We start from the raw sequence: 21,580 nt of genomic DNA, 5'->3' as shown, positions 1-21,580 counted from the left end.
TCTGGAACTTATTTACTTTGTTGGGTGAAAAAAGAGACAGAGACTCATAAATGAGTGCTGGTTCAATGTGCTGTTGACTAATGGGGACGGATTTGAAAAGCAAAGAAAACGGACAGACGACGGCATCTGGCATCCCAAGTCAAATTACTTTTAGATTTGTAAAACATGAAGAGTATGTAAAATACTGCTGCTTTGAAGTGCTTGAAATGAATTTTCCAACGCCCTTTTCCAGCTGGATGTTCTCATACTTTCAGACTGTACCATGTTTTCATGTTTTTCAAAAATGAAAACTAAGAATGTGCAACTTTATGCCTTTTGCCTAGCTGGCACCGAACGCATGACCGGATAAAATATTTGAGGTAAAGGGTGCAGTTTTCCATGAGAACAGCAGCAGTCCAGACCAGACCATGTGGGAGCCAGATATGTTTGCAAATGGAGCAGAGACCAGTTCACCGACTGTGTGTGTATACTACAGGCGATTAGCTTCAGAGTATTTTACAGCGCCTTCCTTAAGCAGCTCGACTCAGTTAAAGATAACAAACTCAGCTTTAGTCTGAGACTACTGGAGGTTTGCTGTTGAGTTTAAGAAAAAACACAAACAAATGTGGGAAAAAGCACAGGAAAGATTTTCAACTATATGCATTAACAATTCTTAAGTGTTTTTCGATGCATTCTTTGCAGTCTCATGGGTATAACTTATGTTTCAGATATGTTCCCGCCCTTTCAAGTAATGCAACATTAGAAAGAAATCCAAAAGACATAGTTTTGGCATGAAAACATTCACATTTAAAGATACTGAATAAAGATATCTGCAGCTTTAATAAAACAATTTGATATAGGACTACATTGTCGCGCTGTAGCTCGAGTCTAAAAGATTTGCTGATGGAGTGATCCAAGATATAATCTTGCTTCTTAAAATCTTACTTCTTTAATGGGTCTGAAATGTAACTAGAGAAGAGCCGAGTCTAGTTTAACACAATGCACATTTTAAGGAGAGGATAAATAGTTGTGCACACTTCTTGTTAAAAGATGCAAGTCTCTAGTGTGGGCTGCAGGTAAAAGATGCACCATTCCTTCTGTAAACATTTCTTCGAACTGGACTTTGGATGAAATATGTATTTTTTTCTTTTCAGCACCATCTATGTATTTTATATATATATGCTGTATTTCACAGATCAGCTAAGGTTTCCAGGAAATAAGTATGGAATTTGGTACTTGACTTAAAAGGTCCCATGACATGGTGCTGAATATTATTATTATTATTATTATGGTGCTGATCTGTAAATAGAATTATTTTGATGAGAAATACAGACGTCCTTTTTCATTCAAAAGTCAAACTTTTCAAAAACATACAGTCTGTCATTTACAAAGTCAAAAAGTCTTCCTAGTTCAGGCCTCATGCTGCTGTAAAATGTGTGTCATATGATCTATAGAGATGTAACATGACTGATGATGTAAACATGCTGAAACATGAGAACAATTCGTCAAGGTCCAGAAAAAGCGCGACATCTGAGAATCATGATGTTACATCAAAACGTAAGTTAGTTTGTGCATTGAAACTGTAGGGACAGAGTTTTTAAAACACATGAAAGAGCAGAACAATAGATCCTGGTCATTATGTCTGATTGCACCATCACACGAAACAAGCAAATTCTGTTTTTGTTTTTTATTTAATAAGCTGGTTCATAAATTATCGCACATAAAAGATTCTTTTTCAATAGTTACAAAGAGGATAGCAACTTCAGTTAGCGGCTGGAAAAAATAAAACAAATAAGAAGTTTGACAGGGTGGGGGACTTTTTTTTTTAAAGATTGATCTAATCAGGAGTTCACACACTGGAGAGGAGGAGGAGGAGCCAGCAGGGGGTTTTCAACATCCAACCACTGTCGAATCATATTCCCGTTACACAGACGGTTGGCGTCCGTGCTCAGACTAGCAGCAAACAAAACAGTGACGTGCTTTTTGTATCTCATGCCGAAAAACAACAAAAAGGAATTCTTGATTCTGTTCTCCAGTGTGTTCAAAAGGGTCTTAAAATAAAAACTGAGTAATGAGGGTAATAAATTATAAAATAATAATAATAAAAAAAGACAACACTAGCTACATGTGAGGCTCACAAAAGCAAATCAAACTAAAGACTTGTCTAAGTGGCATCTTCTTGGCTCGACTTTCCCCTTCTTATCTCGGGAGTGAGAGGTTTGACGAGAGGGTTAAAACGGGGGTTTGACGGTGGTTAAGAGGCAGCGATGAGACACTGGAGGTGGAACCAGTCTCTTTTCGCCATTTATTTATTTCTCTTTATTCTTTTCTACAACTATTGCCCTCCTCTTCTTCTGATGGTCAAATCCCGGCTGACCATTGAGCTTGGAGGATGGATTTTGTTTAATAAGACCGTTTGGAGGAAAGGGAGGTAACCCACCCCGCTAAAACTAGTCTGAAGGAGTTTAGCTGTCACTCTACGAGGCAGAAATCCGTTCACGCTCTGGTTTGGGGATTCTAGCGGCCAAAGTGTCCCTCTGTATCATGGGAGCCTACTTGGACATTGCCTGAATGTGCTGCAGGAATTCCTGGTAGGAAGAAGCCGACTCAGACTGATCCTCCACCAGGTACTGGAAAAAAGTAGCTTTAGCCGAAGTATCGTCCCTGCAACAGAACAAAGACAAACAAAGAAGGATCGCAGCAATGAAGCTTTGTGTTATTATGGATCCTATGTAAGGCTGGGCATTATGGGAACATTTTACATTGTAGTGCAAACTTCTCAAATGTTGACACAAGAATAATTGGTAAACCTTTTTTAACCCTTGTGTTGTCTTCCCATCCACCATGAAAAAAACAACAACTTTTGTTGTTTCATTTGATTTATTTCAAAGTTTGAGTTTTTTCAATGTTTTTATGGCTTTTCAAATTTTTTCGGCTCTTTTTTGGACATTTTTCTAAAGTTTGTAAGTCTTCTTGCAGTGTTTTTGACAGTTTTTTCATTGTTGCTTTTCCTAACGCTTGTTGTTAGTTTTTAGTTTTGACGTTTTCAGCGCTTATTTCAACATCCCAAATTTTCTATAATAAAAAAACATTGAAAACATTTCAAATTTGACCTGAGGACGACATGAGGGTTAACAATGTTAAAATGTTGGATTTAAAATGTTTTGTTTCTGCCAGAATTACGGTGTTTTTATTACATATATGAAGTTCAAAGTCCCAACTCCTACATATTAAAGTAGCTTGTACCGTCGGAGGAAAGCTTCTTGTTTCAGTTATAATGTAACTATGTACTTCTTGTAGACCACCTCAAGAAGTTTCCAATTTATCACATTTGTCAATTTGACAGAGCGACGCAAACGTCCTCAGTCCATTTGCATTGACATCATGCACCCTCCACAACAACACTGTGGTGTAAACATGTGGTGGAGCAACAATGCAGTGCCACAGTAGAGAGAAAGAGAGAGGGAACAGAAACAATGTGTGTTCTGTGGAAGACTTTACAGCCACTGTCAATCAATGACCTCACGGCTTACTATGTGCTTACACTGGAAATATATTTTCTGTCAACCCCAGACCGAACTCTGCTGGGAGAATGATTTCAGTCATGCCAGACACAAAACTGGTCCCACCCTGTTATGTGTGGTGCCAGTCAAGTCCTACTGATTCCCAGTGAATGGGACGCGGACGTATGGCTGAAACTACTTATAAGGTTCAGACAGATTTGTCTGATGGCGGCGTCTTCGTAGCTTGATGGTTGGGACACACACCATGACATGAACTGTAACGTCTCCAGTTCAATTCCAGCCAGGGACCTTTGTTGTATCTGTACGCCCCTCTTTCTCTCTTCCCATTTAATAGTTTAAAAGAAGTGGCTGGGTGAAGTTTATGCCTCAATGCAGGTTTCCAGGTTTCGAGTCCGACCTGTTACCATTTTCTGCACGTCTTCCCTCTCTCCCTCCCCTTTCTCACCTAGCTGTCCTGTCCATTAAAGCCCAAAAAATAATGTTAAAAATAAAAAGAGTAGTTTAAAAGAAACATGTCAGAGCTAAAGAGGCTGTCTTTAGGATAGCTGGTTTTGACAAATAGTCCCAAACAGATATATTCAGTGCAATGATAACAAAAAATGAGCCAAACAGAAAATGAGCCAATTCTTTTTTTCTGAGAAGCTGGAACCTGAAAATATTTTATTTTAATGCTACAATCTTATAGATTTTCATTTTAATAAATGTCTATAAGGTCATGAACACCGAATGAGGTAATATAATGGTGATTGAGCCTATGGCCCACTGATCAAAGCCCTTGCAGTTCAGTATTACCAACTCGCTCTTTTTGCAACAATCAAGGAGGGAAAGAAATACAAAGGGGCACAGTTAGTGATGCATTTTCCATCCCCCAACAGTGATTGGTCAGCCAGTGAGGGTAGGCGGGGCTATTGTATTAGACTTGCTCTGCCAACTTCCAACTGACTGATATCACACTTTGTTTGGATCTCTGGGAAGTGAAATCCCAAAAACCAGCTGCAATTACTACTTGCTATAGCTACAGCAATCCAAACAGAGATCTATGAGATTGTAACTTTGATTATTAGTCAATTTCAAAACAATGTTATCTGCAAATGTATTGAATAATATTCAGTCCTAATTTACAGCCTAAAACTGTACTGCCCAAGAAACACCAATAAAGGCTGACCATGACCTCTGACCTTAATAGGCTGTAATCTCTGCTTTGGACTCGGTCATTTTTACATATTTGAGTATCTTGGTATGGTGGCCATTTTGCATAAAACATTTTGGTTTTACATAAATTTTGGGTGGAGTGAGGAACAAACTAGGCATTGTTTGGCTCCTTCAGAGTTCACACAGAACAGCAGAATCTCTTTGAGTTCTGAACAATTTGGCTGTTAAGTTACTTTGAGGTCAACTGTAAAAACATTTTAAAATTTAAATAAAAGAAACAAAAAAAGAAGAAAAAGCCAGCATCTGGATGTTAGAAGATACATGAGTGTTAGTTAAAGTCAGATGGTAATGCAGATGTGAAGCAGTGCTTACTTGACGACGTGTATCATGGAGCTGAACGCTCGGTTGTCCTGCAGCCAGTCGAGAAACGCTCGCACTCTCTTAGACAGAGGAGTCCCCAGCTCAGGAATGTGACTCTGGGAATTATGGAGAGAAACAACATTGTTTTCACTGCTGTGTGTCTCAGATGGGAAAACAGATTATGTAGATTCACTTAAGTCATCTCGGCTAAACAACGTGGTTAACAGAAATATGCCTGTGGTTTTAAATGTGGGGTTTGTAGGTGGTTTTAGGATGCATCGACCCCTTTCTAGAAAAACACAATAAGCAGCGCAAACAAGTGCTGATGGTTGCTTTGTTCTGGATGTCCCCATCACGCCCACAGTGTGGTAATGACAGAGCTTTGTAGCGGCACAGTTTGTTAAAATGCATGAGTTGTTTTCTTCTTACAACAAAGAGAATAGCAGTGCTATTTTACTCGGAAGCAAATCTGTGACTCATTTTCAAGGGAAATGTGCACAATGCTGCATTGCATCATTCATCCAGCAACTGGGCGGTGGTGAGTAAAACAATACCAGCATTTCCCTAATCATAGTTATTTTAAAGGATGGACTGCTCATTTTGAAATGACAGCTGCTTGTATACAGTTACAATCTTACTGACCATGTTGGTGGGTATTGAAGCGTAGTCGGGGCAGCCAAGAACATCTCGGATGAACAAATCGTGGCAGCACTTGCCAATCCACAGATAAAAAGTCTGCAAAGAGAGAAACAGCAAGTCAGTACTCTTCCTAACACACAAATGAATGCGGTGAGAAATTTAAATAAATAGACATAAACAGGCAACGCAAAGTAATTGCGCACATTGTAATCGAATCAATACACATACGATTGTGGACCACTACAGGTTACGTTTATTAAATAAAGCCCAAAATACGTTGCAGACTACTTTCAGCTAACGCTAGCTAACGTCAATGCTAGGTAGCCGCTAGCTAGCTAACGCCAGCTAGAAGGGTTTGTGGTGGCTTTGCCTGAACGTTACCAAGTCGTGAGTTGTGTTTTAAAGTCGTAACTTAAGGGCTAAAAACTGTGTCTGGACCGCAGCATAAAGCCCCTGAAAGCTGTGTTTCACAGGTTAAGTATTTCTCCATATTATATCAACAACTACATGACCCTATAAACAACAATAAAAGTATAAAAGGCTAAGAAAAAACATCTTTTTTTTGTTTAAGAGTTGTTAAACACTCAAAAACTCTTGCTTAGTGGATGGAAATGTATGCCGCATGGATTGCTCATAGTAAAAAGTTGATTGAGAATTTGGTTTTAAAATGAAATCAATAGTCTTAGCGCCCACCTTATTTCTTTTTTGACACATTTCTACTACTACTACTACTACTGACCAGGAATAAAACTGCTCATAACGTTATATTTTACACTGATATTCAATGTCTTTAGATGGTGATTCAGTTTTCTCTCTGTTCCTTGGTTTTGTTAGGGTGGGGGGGGAAATACTTACATTAAAGTATGGGACACTAAACTCAATGGAAACTGGGCTGTAACGCTGCTGTTGCTACTTTAAGGCTTATAATGGCACAATAAGTATCCACACAAGGGCTCAGGGACAGCACTTATCCTTACTACAGGCCAAAACAACACTGCACTTATTTTACTTGAATTGATTTGAAATGTTTACAATTATCTACAGTTTTTGAAGGAAACGAGACACCTCGAGAGATTTAGAGAACTAGAAAAAAGTGAGGAGAAATAAACATGATATTGGACGTTCTGTGAAAAACCCCTTGAAGAACCACATCCCTGCAGCGTCTTATGAATAAATTATACTGAGCTTACGTTGCCACAGTCCATGAGGAAAGCTCCATCTCTGCTCAATGTCTCCGCAGACAGGTGGAGGAGTGGAGGTTGAGGAATAACTGTGTTGTTCAGATGGAGCGCCCCCTGCAGGTGTGACACAAACGGTGCAAAAGATTAGAGATGGAGGACAGTCAAGGTCCATTTTTTGGGGTTTTTCTATTCATTTAAAAGTCACTCAGGTACAGTGAGGGAATCCACACTCACAGCATCAAAAATATATAGGTAATGTTGTAATTTGAAAGTAAATTCCTAATTAATTTAAATAAAAAACAATATTTGTTTTAAACAATATTAAGCAATATTCTGCAATATACTGCAATTTATTACCTTCTTCCAACTTCAAATTTTTCCTCTCAAATTATGTCCCCAAAAGGAAACTTTAACATCAGTTTATCTGAAAAAATAAATTTCTTGGTTTGTTCCTCTCACTTCAATTTTATAGTTGCAAAATGGGATTGTCTAGCACACAAACTGACCAACACATATATAATAAAAAGAGCAATTCTTGGCGTATGTGTATAAATACAGTATTGCCACAGAAAATATCCCAATACTAGTCTGTATTGATTCCCCCCACCCCACCCCTACTAGTCACCCAAATATAACTCAGTCATGTCCGTGTCCAACCTGGTCAGAGATGTTGTCCAGTCGGTACAGGTCAGGATGAACCATTCGCATCAGCTGCTGCAGCGGCTGCGTCTTGAACTCACACATGGCAAAGACCCGCTCGTCCAGCCGCGTGCTGGTGCCTGTCCGCAAAGCTTTCTGTAAAAAAGAAATAGAAATCTTTTTAACGTGTGTGTTAATCTTTATTTCTTCTTTCACTTATTTATTTACATGTTGCTATTTCCTTGTTTTCAAGCCTTGACATTCAACTTTTATTTGGGAGCTGCCCGGTACAACAGTTTATCAGTTTCTGGTACTGCAGGTTCTAACTGTCGGACAAAATGGAGATCACTGCCCCTGAGCTGATTTTCAGCCACTGGAGGATTCAAACATCTGCTTATGTTTTGATTAGATTCATTAAGCACTTAGAAATGCTAAGTGAATAGCATTACATTGTAATTAAAGGTGGATTAAGCAGTTAAAGTAAACAGTTTGTTCAAAACGGTTACTCATATGTAATATTACATCAAGCAGGAAACAGTGACTTTAATGTTTTTGGTGTAAACTGATTTGGTCAGACCCATTGGGGTATTTATCTCAGATGACGCAAAGACAGAGTGTGTCTAAATGTGGACACACCTTGGATGTTTGAATGAACAAGTCCTGGGTGGATGAATACAGTCATTGAACATATAGTGAGTTTGTATAAAAATAAAGGCGGGGTAGTGATTTTAGGATGTGATGTAGGGGTGGATTATTGGGTGTTAGTATGGAATGTGTGTTTCAGACTGTTTTATTTGTGTGGCTCTGTGGGTGTTTTTAGTCAAATGTATAATGACGAGTGTATGTGCTGGTGCCTGTCTAGCAGCCACACCTGTTTGAGCAGAGAGAGGATGTAAATGGGGAAGAGGCACAAGGCAGCAGGAAAGACGAGGCCGGACTGCTGCAGGTTCGACACGTTGCTCTTGTAGGCGCTCGCCAGATCCACCACCGCATTCGTCAGGGCATCCCGAGCATCGGACAGGCTGGACGTTATCGACCGGTCAATAGCTGAAACATGGAAAAAGATTAGATGGAGAAGTGTCTTACAGCAAACAGTATGACATATTAGTATGTTTCTCAAAAGGCTGCAAAATGCCTGCAACTCATGAGGAGAACAAGAGTTTTACAAATTGAAACTACAATAACAATGAACCATTGCTTTCTGTTGCAAGGAGAGTTTTTCTACTTTCTACTTACTTTTCTACTGATTCTCCATAATTTGTATTTTTTTTCCTGTTGTTTTTATTTACATGTGGACAAAAAAGTTAAAGCCATGTATTTAAGAAAGCTGGTGGCTTATGCAGCAGACTCACCCATGTCGGCTAGCAGACAAGTGATGGCCTGAACATCAGCTCCAGCATACACGTCACTCAGTTGGTTGACCACCGGCAGACACAGAGTATGGACCCGGATTCGTCTTTTTCCTACCAGTATAGACGGATAAATTAACAGACAGTAATACTATTTGCATGTAGCATCATCAACAAAACCATAAGCTCCTACTGTTGGCTGCTGGAGCAAGTGAGGTTTTTACTCAAAAAGTATTTTGCAGTGGTAAACATTTCATTGACCCACACACAACTCCTCACCCCGATCCAAGTGTGTGTGTGTGTGTGTGTGTGTGTGTGTGTGTGTGTGTGTACCTTTACTAGAGGTGTAGAGCAGAGCAGCCTGGAAGCAGGCCAAAGACGAGTCTGCCAGTGAGTCGTCAATAGACATCTGGACAGCAAAGGCAGAATCCGGGTTGACATTGGCCAGGGACAGCAGGTCAGTGGAGCGCACAAAGAAGTTACCGTGGAACGTATGGATGGATAAACCTGAGGACAATCAGAGGATGAGGGAAGAGAAAAAAACGATGTTTGAAAAATGTATGCAAAACAAATAAAGACGACAACCTGTAATGAAAAAAATATAGCACTTGTTCAGTTGTAAAGAAAGCAAAATGTCTGACTCCAGTGGCCCCGTTACCTTTAGTGCATCGTATTCTCATGACCGCCTCAAAGCCAATCTTCCTAGTGAGGTAACGGTCCAGATCCTTCTGGAACTTCTCCAATTGCGCCGGGTTGTGGATGTAATGGAAGGAGGGGTAGTAAAAGATGCTGCCCGCTGAATACTTGGAGATGCATGCTGAAGAACAGGAAGAAGGAGAGAAGTATTTAGTTATAATTCAAGTACCAGAAATAAAACAAAATCCCCTATACGATGAAACATGTAAACATGTCTGTTTACGATGTTAATGGTAGCATTAAGCATTTAAAAGGAATACTCTCTGGGAAATCTGGAAAGTTTTTGGAGTATCCAGTGCTCGCTTTCTTTAGGATTTAAAGGTGGCTTTGAAAAGTTTCTAGCCTGCTCCCCTTGAGGACGGCAGGGGATTCAACAGATACCTGTCCTTCATTTGAACCCATTGTTATTGCTGTGAATAAAAACTGACTGCAGCTGTCGTCCTGTGCGAAGGACAAAGCTACCAACTTTTCAGATCCACCTTTCAAGCCCAAAGTCATCGTTTGATACTGAAATTATAGATTTGTGACGAAGTTTGTGACAAAGTGAAGGAATATTTTGACCCAGTAAACCAGTTTAGATATTTAACTCTGAATTAAAATGTTGGAGGTAGCAGATAGACAAACTTCCCTTGTCCCATGGGCCTTTTGTGGCTGTGACACAGACACTGAATTGAAATGTTGGGTGTTCTTACCTAGCGAAGCAAGGTCAACGTACTGGGAGCTGAGCAGGAAAAGATCCACCCCAATTTGTTGCCCTGAGCAGTCCAGTGCGAGCTTCTTGTAGAAGTCTGTGGCTGGGCCAAGGTGCTGAACTCCCTGAAAAGATAGACTTATTACAAAAAGAAATCCTCTTGTTCTGCGTTCTGCATTGTAAAGGAAGAAATCGCGACCAACAACATTAGGGAGTTCCAGGGAGTTTTTTTCCTCAGAGTCTCCTATGCGATTAGATCATTTTTATTTTTATTAAAGTGGCCACTAAATGATAAATGATGCAGACTGAGTTAAGAGAATATTTTCTTTAATTTCCATGGTGTTTTTTCAGCCCAAAATCCTCCTGAAAACGCTGAAGTTAATAAAAAAAAAATCACTTTCCCCAAGAAAGAAAGCACATGTGTTCTTGCTGTAACTTTTTGGCAGTGTATTCAGATCGAACACAAAACACAGATGATGAAGATCAATAAATCACAGTCCTGGGATGGCAAAAACACAGACTCAGCACAGACGGCTCAGCATCCTCCATGAGTGCTCTCTCTCTGAACTGGAACGTGAGATCCAATTATGAAGTTGTGGCTGGTAATAAAAGTGAGTTGTGGCAGGAATATAAACGTAAGAGCACTGACAATGCCAAAACAATAAGTATAAATCCACACAGCAAGGGGTGTGGAAGAGTCATTCTTTTTCTATAGTTCATCTGTCTTATGGTTTGTTTTAGGCCTCATAAATCACATAGTACGTAGCACCACCGCCTTTTACTTGAAAAATGAAGATGGCTGGTAAAAATGTAAAAACAATGGCGGTAAAAAAAGCAGTTACCACAGAAACTCAAACTTCACATCAAAATAAAAAGAAAGACTTAATTGTCAGGATGTGCTCAAAAAAACATAAAATGGTCCGATGTGTACCTTAGTGCTCGAGCGCTGGTTGGGGTCTTCCCTCGACTGCAGCGAACCGGCACCGAGCGTCGGCAGCTGCGTCTGAAACACTGTGACACGGCCCCCGGTGGGCGACATGAGCTTGAAAGCTGCTTGTAATGCCGGGCCGAGGGCGCTGTGGGTCTCCTTGGTCTGGCTGAACATGCCCGGCAGTGATGTCAGAAGGTCCTTCACCAGCTGAAGGAGGAAGAAATACAATTGAGAGAAAGAGAGAGACAGAGAAAAAGAGAGAGAGATAGAGGATTGAGGAAATAATAATGAGAGAATGGGAAGAAACTAGTGTGATTACACAAAGTGTTATTGTAGCTATTTATGTTAAAACCAAAAACAAAGAGTGTACCTCCTTGCTTTCCTTCAGGTTCACCATTAGACTGTCATGAGAAGGTATAAAGATGTCTGAGAAAAAGAAAAAAAAGACAGACATCTGGATTACAGCAGAAACATTTATGGCAATTTGTTGTAAAACAAGCAGAATTACAGTGGTGCAAATTAGATTTCTTTTAAACATTTGATGAAGCTGTGTAAAGTGTCTTGCACTAAATTAAAGACTTTATAAAATTAATTTATTAAAATTACTTCTTTTTTTAATGAAATCAAAGAATGAAAGACATTCATACAGAGGTAAAGATCAACAAAAAGAAATGTGCAGGACTGAAATGTCTCTTTTCACACTTATATTGTTTCTACTAATGTAAAGTCTTTGTGCATCTGAGGAGTTTTCCAACCTCTTGGCTAATTAACTCGTCCTGTACACCTTGTTTATTCCTTAGTCAGCCCTGGGAAGCTAAGGTTCTCCATTTTGGATACTGTTGCCACCAACTGTTAAAAAACAACTGGTATGCAAACTAAAGCCTGATTTCATTGAGAAGATGTACCATCTATGTCCGATACCACCAGCATCTGGGGCTGGGACAGTCCCTCCTGGAGGTTGTAGAAGTGGATGGTGTTGTCGAAAGTTAGGAAGCCCACTCTGGTGCGTGTATCCCCAGGCAACCTGAAGCACATAACAACCCTTTGTCAGAATTGGTTTAGATTTATATATATATATATATATATATATAAAAAAAAAAAAAAGATTCTAGAAATCATACAAATAAATACGAGAGTGTTGAGATGGTTAACAATTCTAATTCCTTGTGCTTTACTGCAATCATTAAAAAAACAAACAAAAAAAACTCCTAAAGCAGCTACATTAAAACTTTCATGTATGGATTATCAACAACACGCACTTATCCAGGTTGTCCATAAGTGATTCACAGAAGAACTTAAGGTAGCCTGATTCCACAGCATTGTGAGACACGTCGAGAACAAACAGGTAGGCCGCTGGCTGAGGGGGCCGCAGCTGAACACACAAGAGGTAAAACAAACACATGATTAGTGGGGATGGATGGGAAAATATATGTATTGTTGCATTTTGCATAATATAAAGTCTATAAGATGTAAGAGTTCATTTTTATTTCAGTTAAGTGTCCCTCTCTTTTCCCGTTTCTCTTTTAAATTAAAGTTCACACAGTAGGAAAGCCCTTTGCCTCAGATGTTATAGCACCGAGGCAAACACTGCCCTCTAGTGTGCAAGCAGTCACACTACATAACAATTCCCAATACAAGAACAGTCAGAAGTTTCAGGACAGAAAGACAGCTTACCATGTAGTCTGAGGAAGCGATGAACTCCACAGTGGCGTTTTGGACCTCTGGTCTCTTATGGGGCTCGCCATACGACCTGGTGACTGGATTGTACATAAACTCATCTGGAACTGAATAAGAAAGAGCAGGTATGAAACAAAATTATAAAAAAGGTATAAAATAATCATAGGACTAGGTAGAAAAAAAAAAAGTATTTCTAAACACAGAATAACTCATGATTGCATTCATACCATCATTGACCCGATAACAGAGGTTGCACTTCCACCTGCGCTGGTCCAGGAAGGTGACAAACGGATTGATGTAGGTGCGACAGGAGCGACAGCGCACTATTGTGTTCGACGTGATCACCGGTAACTGCTGCAGAGTGAGGAAGAAAAAAAAAAAGAGGGAGAGAGAAAAATGGAGTAATTACTGAGGGAAAGTACAAATGTGAGTTGGGAGCTGAACATTTTACAATTTGTGCTTCTTTTCAAGTTTAGTGGTGACCTTTTGCAGAACATTCCTCTACTCATGCCTCGGCAGACGACTGAAGAGAAGCTTTGTTTCTGTTTCTTGGGGGATGTGGTTGAACGAATCTTTGGATCTGTAGTCTTTGTATTCTGTCTCTGATGTTTCTACGACTATGTTCTCAAAAACCTCTCCTGCTTATGTGGCAGGGTCACCTGAGAATTTTCTACATTTTTCCTTAGAATATAGGAAATTTTTTCTTCAGCAAAACCCCGGCAGCTACACTATATAATTGTTACACAAATGTCTCCAAGAAAAAAAACTTGAGAGGTTGTTCAGCACAAATGATGAAATGGTAGTAAACCAAGCACATTTTTGGGTACTAAAGCAGAGCATATTCCTAGCCATTAATGTGGCATTTTAACCTTTAATAGACAAGAAAGCTGTAGACAGGAAAGGGGGGAGAGAGAGAGAGGGGGAAGACGTGCAGCAAATGGCCGCAGGTCGGACTCAAACCCTGTGCCGCTGCCTCTGTATATAGCCATGAATACAAATAGAGGCAAAATCATATTTCATTCAGAGAGTCCCTAGAAAATGGACTTTAAATATACTTGACCCTATTAAAACTTTTTTCAGCCACTATTGCTGCTTGAGCGAACAAAGTTTCCAGACACAACTATTTGTCCGGTGTTGACTTCCTACTTTTTTCTCATGTGACATCAGTGCGTCTCTGTTCTCCGTCACTTCATACCTTCTGACACCACATTAAGAACACCTCTATAAATACACTCACATATCTTCCTGCACCTCATCATCATGATTCTCCTCCTCCTGCCTGTCCTGCTGTCACTGCAGCTGCTCGTCTCAAAGTACTGTCTACAACAGACGGTTCAGTATGTTGTTAGTGGACAAAGACTACTAAGTTTTACATAATATATATCATGTTTTATTTCCCCACTCTTTGTTAGTGAAATAGAATCTTTATATGTTTTTGGCAGTATGCTGCACCAGGTCTGACACCAAAGTTTGTAATAATACCCTGAGCTTCCGTATAAATGTTTTTTAGATTGTTTCAAGATTTGGCAATTTAAACTCAAAATCCTCAAAAAGCCCCATTAGCCGTTAGCGTAAAAGTTCACATTTTATATAGCCATCCGATCATACCTGTAAGTCCCTGAAGGGGTGGAGGAGGAGGCCCAGAGGGAGCCTGGCTTTGTTGAGTAAAGCCTGGTTCTGGGGGATGCTGGTCAGGGTACACCTGAATGTCCTGATCAGCAGAGACAAACGAGGAGAGAAAGCATATTAGATAACACATCCACAGATTAGACAATGACAGAGTGAGAGATTTACGGGGGATGACACGCAGCAAAGGGCCCCAGGTCGGATTCAAACTCTGGCTGCTGCAAAGGCCTCGGCCTACATGGGGCGCGCGCTTTTACTGGGTTACCAGTTAACAATTTTAAACAACAATTGTTTAACTCAATAGTTAAACCCCCGTTTACTTACTGTGGACTACAGTTGACCTTCTTGAGGTCAGGGCTGAGGTTAGGTTCGGGGGCTTCAAGGGGCCTGGGGGGTAGCAGGTTCCTCTCCAGCAGCAGGTTGATTGGACTCAGTGCCTCCACCTCCAGCTCTGGCACCCCACTTAGCCCCCCAAGGGCCGCAGACAGCTGGGACAGGTTCGGGAATGGCTGCAGAGGACGGAGAGAGACATAACACATTTTTTAAAATAAACTGGTGTGTCAATATGACCATTTGGCAAAAATAAGTCAACTATTTACTCACAGCAAAAATCGCATAGAAGAAGCACATAGCTTTAAATAGGCCAAACCACAAGTACCACATGTAATTAAACTTTAGTCCTTCCCACAAAGTGTCTGATTGGTTCTGTTGTTTCTCCAATGGAGCAACAATTGGAGAACAGCCGACCTCTACATCACTTAACAATGTTTAAGATGTGGTTGAAAATTCAGAGATCTGGAACCAGGCTGCTGAAAATGCTTTTCACACGCAAATAAAAAATAACTGCATCAACAATAAGATAAAACAACAAGAACAAAAACGCTTTGCATCTATTTTTTTAAGCTCTGGCCTTACCTGCGAGTACTGCTGGTAGCTTGACTGGCCATATGGAACACAGGAGGGGGAAGAGCCAGTGTGGGAGGCAGGTCCCTGGGGATAGTCTGGCTGCATGCTGGGGTAACTATAGCTTCCATAGGGCGCGGCCTGGTTGGTCACATCGTTGGAGGGCGGCATAGAATCTGGACAGAAGAGTTCAGGTTTCAACCAGATTATGATTGCATTTTGAAATAATGGTATTTATGGGGGAAATGCGTGTGTGTCCCATTTTCACCCTAGGCGTTTACATAAATCATAAAGTGCAACTCATTATCCTTTCACTCTTGGGGGGGGGGGTTGTGACCTTGACCAACTGCCACTTTGTTCATTTAAAAGCCATGCTGTCCGTCTCTCTCTCATAGGCGGGCAAAGCAGAGAGAGTGGACGTAACCTTGCCCCTTATGAGATCAGCCCATCTGAGCTTTAACTTTCTCCAAGGTAGAGCAGGATACCCAGGGCTCGGGTTACACCAATCGCCATTTCTAGCCAATGGGGCACCATAGGCAGGCTGGGGGGACTCATATTAATATTTAAAATCCTTTTCATGCCATGGGACCTTTAATTCATTTCTTGGGATATAGAGTTATATAAAGGAGTATCTTTTGTGAAATGCTGCTCATCATTTACCCTTTTCATACATGGCTGCTTGTAGTGTTACAAAATGTAATGGGAGCGTAATTTACTGTTGGGGGTCACCGGTACTCTGTATAAGAGCAGCAACTTTATGAAATGATAAACAAGATCCTGGTAAGAAGTTTTGGAATGTTGTATATTAGTGTGTTAGTCTATTTAGATGAGCAGTATGTTTGTGATCAAAAGATACCTGGATAGCTGCCCCCTTCCAGGGAATCATAGCTGTTGGGCACCGGAGAGGCACTACCAGTAGTGGAGGAGGAAGTGTCGCCACCTGAGAGAGGCAGAGAGAGAGTGAAACACAGAATGTATTAAAAACTGAAATAAAAAGTAAAGACTGGTTGAGAGGACTGAAAGAGTGAATAATTAAATTGATATAGTTAAACAAGGACCCACAGGCATAGCAAAATAAAAAGAAAGACAAAATAATTAAGAAAGAAAAAAAAAAGCAAGACAAGGGCAAAGAAAAGTTACAGCTTGTAAGTTTGTAAGAAGATACAAAACAAGGAGGGCCTGAGCAACTGTAAATTACATCAGTAAGAATGAAGGAAGGAGGGTCACAATAAAAAATAATGAAAAAAGAAGAAAAGAAAAAAGGGGAAAAATTAAAGGGAATGAAAAGGAGCTTTTTTGTTTGGTCATAAAGAGTGCTGTTTGTCTTCCTTTAGGCCTCAGAAAACATGATGAAAAGATGCACTCAAAGATGCTCTTGAACAAGCAGGCCTCTAAAGACAGAATACATGGAGGGAGCGGAGAAAAATATCGGAGTATAGCATGAGAATAGCAAAAGATTACAAAGATGATGTGATAGCTACAGAAATGCAGTAATTATCATCTCCCCCTACAACTCTCAATTCTCTTTTTTGCCATCAATTTGCCATTTTGTACTACTTCCTTATGATTCAGTCCATCCTCTTCATTAACACTTAATACACTTTCCGTCCTTCTCCCTTCTATAATCCCTAAAGCACACTTTATAACATGCATGACTTTCATGCTATATGTAGCAATTAGTCAGCAAAAGGTGGAGAACAAGACGTTTAGCTGATGGAAACTAGGGCTTCAAAGACTAATCGATTAGTTGTCAACCATTAAATTTATCGCCAACTATTTTGATGTGGTTTCTTTTCTCATCTATGACTATAAACTGAATAGCTTTGTTGTGGACAAAACAAGACATTTGAGGACAATGTCTTGGGCTTTGGGAAACAATGATTAACATTTTTCACCATTTTATAGACCAAAGAAGTAATTGCTTGATCGAGAAAACAATCATTGGTTGCAGCCCTAATGTAAAAAATGCTTAAAGCTATAGTGCATAGTTTCTGTTGCCCCTATGTGGAATTCTACGTAACGCAAACAAAACGGTTGGCGTATGATCCAGGCCTTAAGTGACCGCGCAAAATCTCGTCCACACAAGCAAGGTTTTAAAAAAAACTCTGTCCACATGAAAACGTAAAAACACGCTTTCAAGCGCTGTCAGGAGCTTGCCAAAACAACAGGTGGCGATATAACCCTAAACATAACTGCTTATTTACAAGAAACCTCCACAGAGCACCTTTAATTTGTGACAGTATTGTCATTCTTTTAATGCACTTTCCTTCAACTTGCTTCATAATTTTTACCTTTGGATGGTGATTTCATACATTTCCCAGAACCCCTTATAACCCATAGAGATAAAAAAAAAAAAAAAAAATTGATTAGTGGTGTCTATTAGTGTATCAACGGCCCTTATTCAAAACTCAACAGTTCCTTTAGATGGGGCATCATGGTGGCCAATTTAATAAACGAGAATACAATAAATTCACAACATCCCGGTTTGAGACATCTTCCCACTCTCTCTGTGGTCACACTTCCTGTCTGATTCTCTATTTAACTGTAGGCCAAACTATTCTTAATACAAAATAAGTCTTGTGGATGCATTGCATTACGGTCTATTCCACCCACTGTTTTTCCTCTCATGTCCAATAATGAACAGTTTTCCAGAAGGATTACAAGAGCAGAATATTTCAATGAATCCATTAATCCATGTGGGCCAAAAGGAGGGATCAACAGCAGCCAACAAGACACGACAGGCCTCTGGCAGAGAGCTCATTGGATGGGACAGGATCCAATTATCGCCAACTAAATTGGACCAGCAGACAACTGGATTATCTTCTCTGGAGGAGGACACCAACACAGCTTAGCCTTCTTCCTTCTCCTCCAAGATTCTTCTCCTTTCTTCTGTCAGCTCATAGATTAAAGGGTTATATAGCCAAGGGTTATAAGAGAAAAATAAATCTGTTCTTCGTAGGTGTTGCTTTGCAGCAGACATTGTTTTCCATTTCCGTTTTCCTTCTAACCCTCAACTGTTGTCTTAATATTTTGCTTGACTTTATAACTTTGCTTGCCCCCAGGCTGTTGCCACCTCTGGTTACTGATAATTACAGCTCCTTTCATAATGTGGTCGACAGTGTCTCCTTTGTTATCGGTTTCTCTTAAACAAGTAATCTGATTATCAATCTAAGACCCTGTTTAAACTTGGTTTTAAAAAGTGTTGCGGTCGAACGAATCACAAGTAACACTAAATACAAGTGTAAACAACCACCCAACGCTAATCCCTCTCCTGACAAGGACGTAACGGGAAAATATGTCATCAATACAGGACATGGTGACAGGACGCCAACGCTCTTTAACTTGCCATTTAATTGTTGAGTGACAGTCCATTATTTTTCCCAATGGAAGCTGTGTAGAATTCTGCAGACACATCCACTGCATGACTGGCAAGATTGTGGACGTAGTAATAACTGTGCCCCGGGCCATTTGACCTTCTAGCTAAAGTGACGTAGGCAGTAACGAAATTTCAACACAATTGGTTAGCCGGAGATGCATGACAGACACAGGTGTGAACTGTGATATGTCTCGGCTGTCAACGTGTGTTTGGATCACCGAAAGGCATTTTAAAATCAAGTGTAGACAAGGCCATAAGTGTTACAACATGTGCTTGAACAATCCCTGCCATGACAACAGGTGCATCTTATGTCATTCCCTTAAAACAACTCATTATTTTGACACGAGTGGCAGGGTGACTAATCAAGTGTGAATAAGAGGACACAAGAAGACAAAGAAAGCAGGACACAAGAAGACAAAGAAAGCAAAACACTGCATGTGACTTCAATGAGAATGCTCTACCTAAAACTATTATTTTCCAAGCAAAACTAGCCTCCATTTGCTGACTCGAGATTTTCTAATCTGAGGAATTTTCTATCTATCTATAAATAAATTGTAAACTGAATCTCTTCAGATTTTGTTCAGCTGGTCAGTCTGTCACACAACACAAGCAACTTACAAGATGTCAACAAACTATAACAGGCATTTTTCAATATTTTGTTTGAATACATTTGCCACAAAGTAATCCGTTTAGAAAATATGACTATTAACAACACAATTCAAATTCAGATCTTATGTTATTCTATTATGGCATCCAGATATAAACAACTGGTATTTTATTGCAGCAGACAACCTGTAAGAGACCTGGGATAATTGGAGAGATAACGAGGGGAGAAGCTGAAAGCGAAGCTTCTCTTTTCATTAAGAGGTGTAAAAGAGTGCTAGCTGTGCCTGTGCTCTCTCTCTCATGGGGAGCAGGTAAGTCAGCTAACACACACACACACACACACACAGAGACCCTGCACCTGCTGGCAGGGGAGTGGCTATATTTGAAAACCTGTTAACCTCTGGCTGATGACACAGCTCCTGAGGGACAGTCATCAGCAGATCACCCGAGTGCTACATAACACACATAGTATGACAGTGTACAGTACAGTATTATATGGTCCAGATAATTAGTCAAATACGTTATTTTTACGACTTGGCGTTTTCTCTCAATAAATCTTTTAAACTATTAATTATAACTTGTCGATTAAAGTACCTGTTGATCGGCTATTTGTTGCACCACTACAGACCTCAGACCAATTATGTTTCAAAACACTTCCAATTCAAATCTAATTTCAACTCAATTCCATGAGGTTCATTACTACATGAGTTCTAGAGATGTACGATGAGCAGAAGTAAGAACGCAAATTATTAATTTACTTTTTCCAACAGCAACCACAGTTGGACAACTCCTTCTACTGCATGACATTTAAGATAAGCAGACCCTAAAAAAAAAGTTTAAAGATAAATGCTAACCCACTTACCTCTCACCTTTCTGAGAGACAACCTTTCATGTCAGTTTTCGGTAATGGAGCAACAAAGCAGGGTATACACAGATTTAAAAGATGATTCGGTGTCAGTACTGATGACTGTCAGATGGAAAGATGGCAAGTACTGGGTGAACTTTGGAAGGCTGATGAGGACGCAGCAGAAATAAGTGGGGAGGAAAATATCTGATTAGCCTATTAGCAAGGGGAAGGTATGGATGATGAGTTGCAAACTGATTAAATGTGTTGGTACGTAGAGCAGAAGCGACACAGAAGAGGAGAGCGGTAGCGGTCAAAAGATGACGTTGCATGGGTGGGGGATGGAAGAGCACAAATGGTGAAAATGATGGGTATAATAAGGAGGTACAAAAGGTTTATGGACATGGGGATGTTTAGGACACAGCCAGATGAGGTCCCGGGGATGGAGAAAGTGGTAATGAATGGGATTGAGGTGACATAAAAGCTAAAGCAGACCTGCTTCCTCATCCTCCTCATCATCATCATCATCATCATCCTCAGAGCTGCATGATGAGGGGGCCGCGGCTGGGCCTGAGGTGGTGGCAGAGGCAGAGCTAGCTCCGCTATTAGCAACATATCCATACTGCATGCCTGTTGGATGGGGGGGGGGAGGGGGAGTGGGAAAGGTACATGAGAAAACTGCCAAGACTGAGACAGGGCGGTGCAGATCAGGCAGTAAACTTCATTCCATGTGGTGTTGCTAAGGCAATTATCTAACTTCTACCAATCACGGTTCAAAGTAGCTGGTGTTTTCCCATTTTTTAAGATATTTTATATTTTCTAGCAATGAGAGAAGGAGGAACTTGTTTTGTAAAAACAGGGTTGCTCAACGTGTCGCTCAACATGAACTCTTTAGTCTACATTAATCTAGTAACATTTCGGAATCAATTCAAACCTTACATGTAGACACAATTTTTAAGTGTAAAGTTGGCATCTAATATCTTTTAGTGATTCAAACTGATTGGAGCACTTGCAGATGTGTTAATGCACGTGGGACTTTCCCCCAAAGTTGTTTTCACAGGCAAATGTTACTTAGTCTGAACAAGCTTCACTGGACATTGTTTTCCCACAGCACACATTTTACTATTTAACATTGTTCACAGAGTGAAAAATGTAATGAAAGGTTATGGTTATTGCACCATTTAAACCTCTTCAGATGTAATGTCTTTCTTTGTAGTGAGACTATGCAAAGCTTCAAAGTCAATTTGTATTTTTAACCCCCATTACGATTAAATGCAGGTGCAGACAGTGGAAAGAATCACCGCTCACACAGCAGCTGGCTGGTAAATTCCAACCTGAAACACTCATATTTGTATAATACTCATACCTGCCTTTCTGAAAGTGTGTGTGTGTGTGTGTGTGTGTGTG

At 40.2% G+C, this 21,580-nt stretch overlaps 1 protein-coding gene across 2 annotated transcripts in view; it reads right to left on the bottom strand.

Annotated features, from left to right (window-relative positions):
* Positions 1 to 1,651: 1,651 nt before the first annotated feature.
* sec24b (SEC24 homolog B, COPII coat complex component) overlaps positions 1,652 to 21,580 on the bottom strand; it is a 23,329-nt gene continuing 3,400 nt past the window's right edge. Inside the window, exons 4-24 of one of the 2 annotated variants that reach the window (XM_032527653.1) lie at positions 20,669 to 20,803; positions 16,204 to 16,287; positions 15,360 to 15,523; positions 14,769 to 14,953; positions 14,427 to 14,529; positions 13,046 to 13,172; positions 12,816 to 12,925; positions 12,401 to 12,513; positions 12,047 to 12,165; positions 11,512 to 11,567; positions 11,142 to 11,348; positions 10,212 to 10,335; positions 9,482 to 9,640; positions 9,157 to 9,330; positions 8,827 to 8,937; positions 8,346 to 8,521; positions 7,493 to 7,630; positions 6,845 to 6,949; positions 5,658 to 5,750; positions 5,028 to 5,131; positions 1,652 to 2,643 (exon numbers count right to left, since the gene is read on the bottom strand). In XM_032527653.1, coding sequence (XP_032383544.1) covers positions 2,532 to 2,643; positions 5,028 to 5,131; positions 5,658 to 5,750; positions 6,845 to 6,949; positions 7,493 to 7,630; positions 8,346 to 8,521; positions 8,827 to 8,937; positions 9,157 to 9,330; positions 9,482 to 9,640; positions 10,212 to 10,335; positions 11,142 to 11,348; positions 11,512 to 11,567; positions 12,047 to 12,165; positions 12,401 to 12,513; positions 12,816 to 12,925; positions 13,046 to 13,172; positions 14,427 to 14,529; positions 14,769 to 14,953; positions 15,360 to 15,523; positions 16,204 to 16,287; positions 20,669 to 20,803 — 2,699 coding nt within the window. In that variant the 3' untranslated portion in view covers positions 1,652 to 2,531. The remainder of the gene's footprint in view (positions 2,644 to 5,027; positions 5,132 to 5,657; positions 5,751 to 6,844; positions 6,950 to 7,492; positions 7,631 to 8,345; positions 8,522 to 8,826; positions 8,938 to 9,156; positions 9,331 to 9,481; positions 9,641 to 10,211; positions 10,336 to 11,141; positions 11,349 to 11,511; positions 11,568 to 12,046; positions 12,166 to 12,400; positions 12,514 to 12,815; positions 12,926 to 13,045; positions 13,173 to 14,426; positions 14,530 to 14,768; positions 14,954 to 15,359; positions 15,524 to 16,203; positions 16,288 to 20,668; positions 20,804 to 21,580) is intronic. The other variant, XM_032527654.1, reaches the window with a different exon arrangement.

The sequence above is a fragment of the Etheostoma spectabile genome, chromosome 10 (assembly GCF_008692095.1).
Source record: "Etheostoma spectabile isolate EspeVRDwgs_2016 chromosome 10, UIUC_Espe_1.0, whole genome shotgun sequence".
In the NCBI taxonomy this organism is placed as follows: domain Eukaryota; kingdom Metazoa; phylum Chordata; class Actinopteri; order Perciformes; family Percidae; genus Etheostoma; species Etheostoma spectabile.
This window is presented reverse-complemented; position numbering and strand designations above follow the sequence as displayed.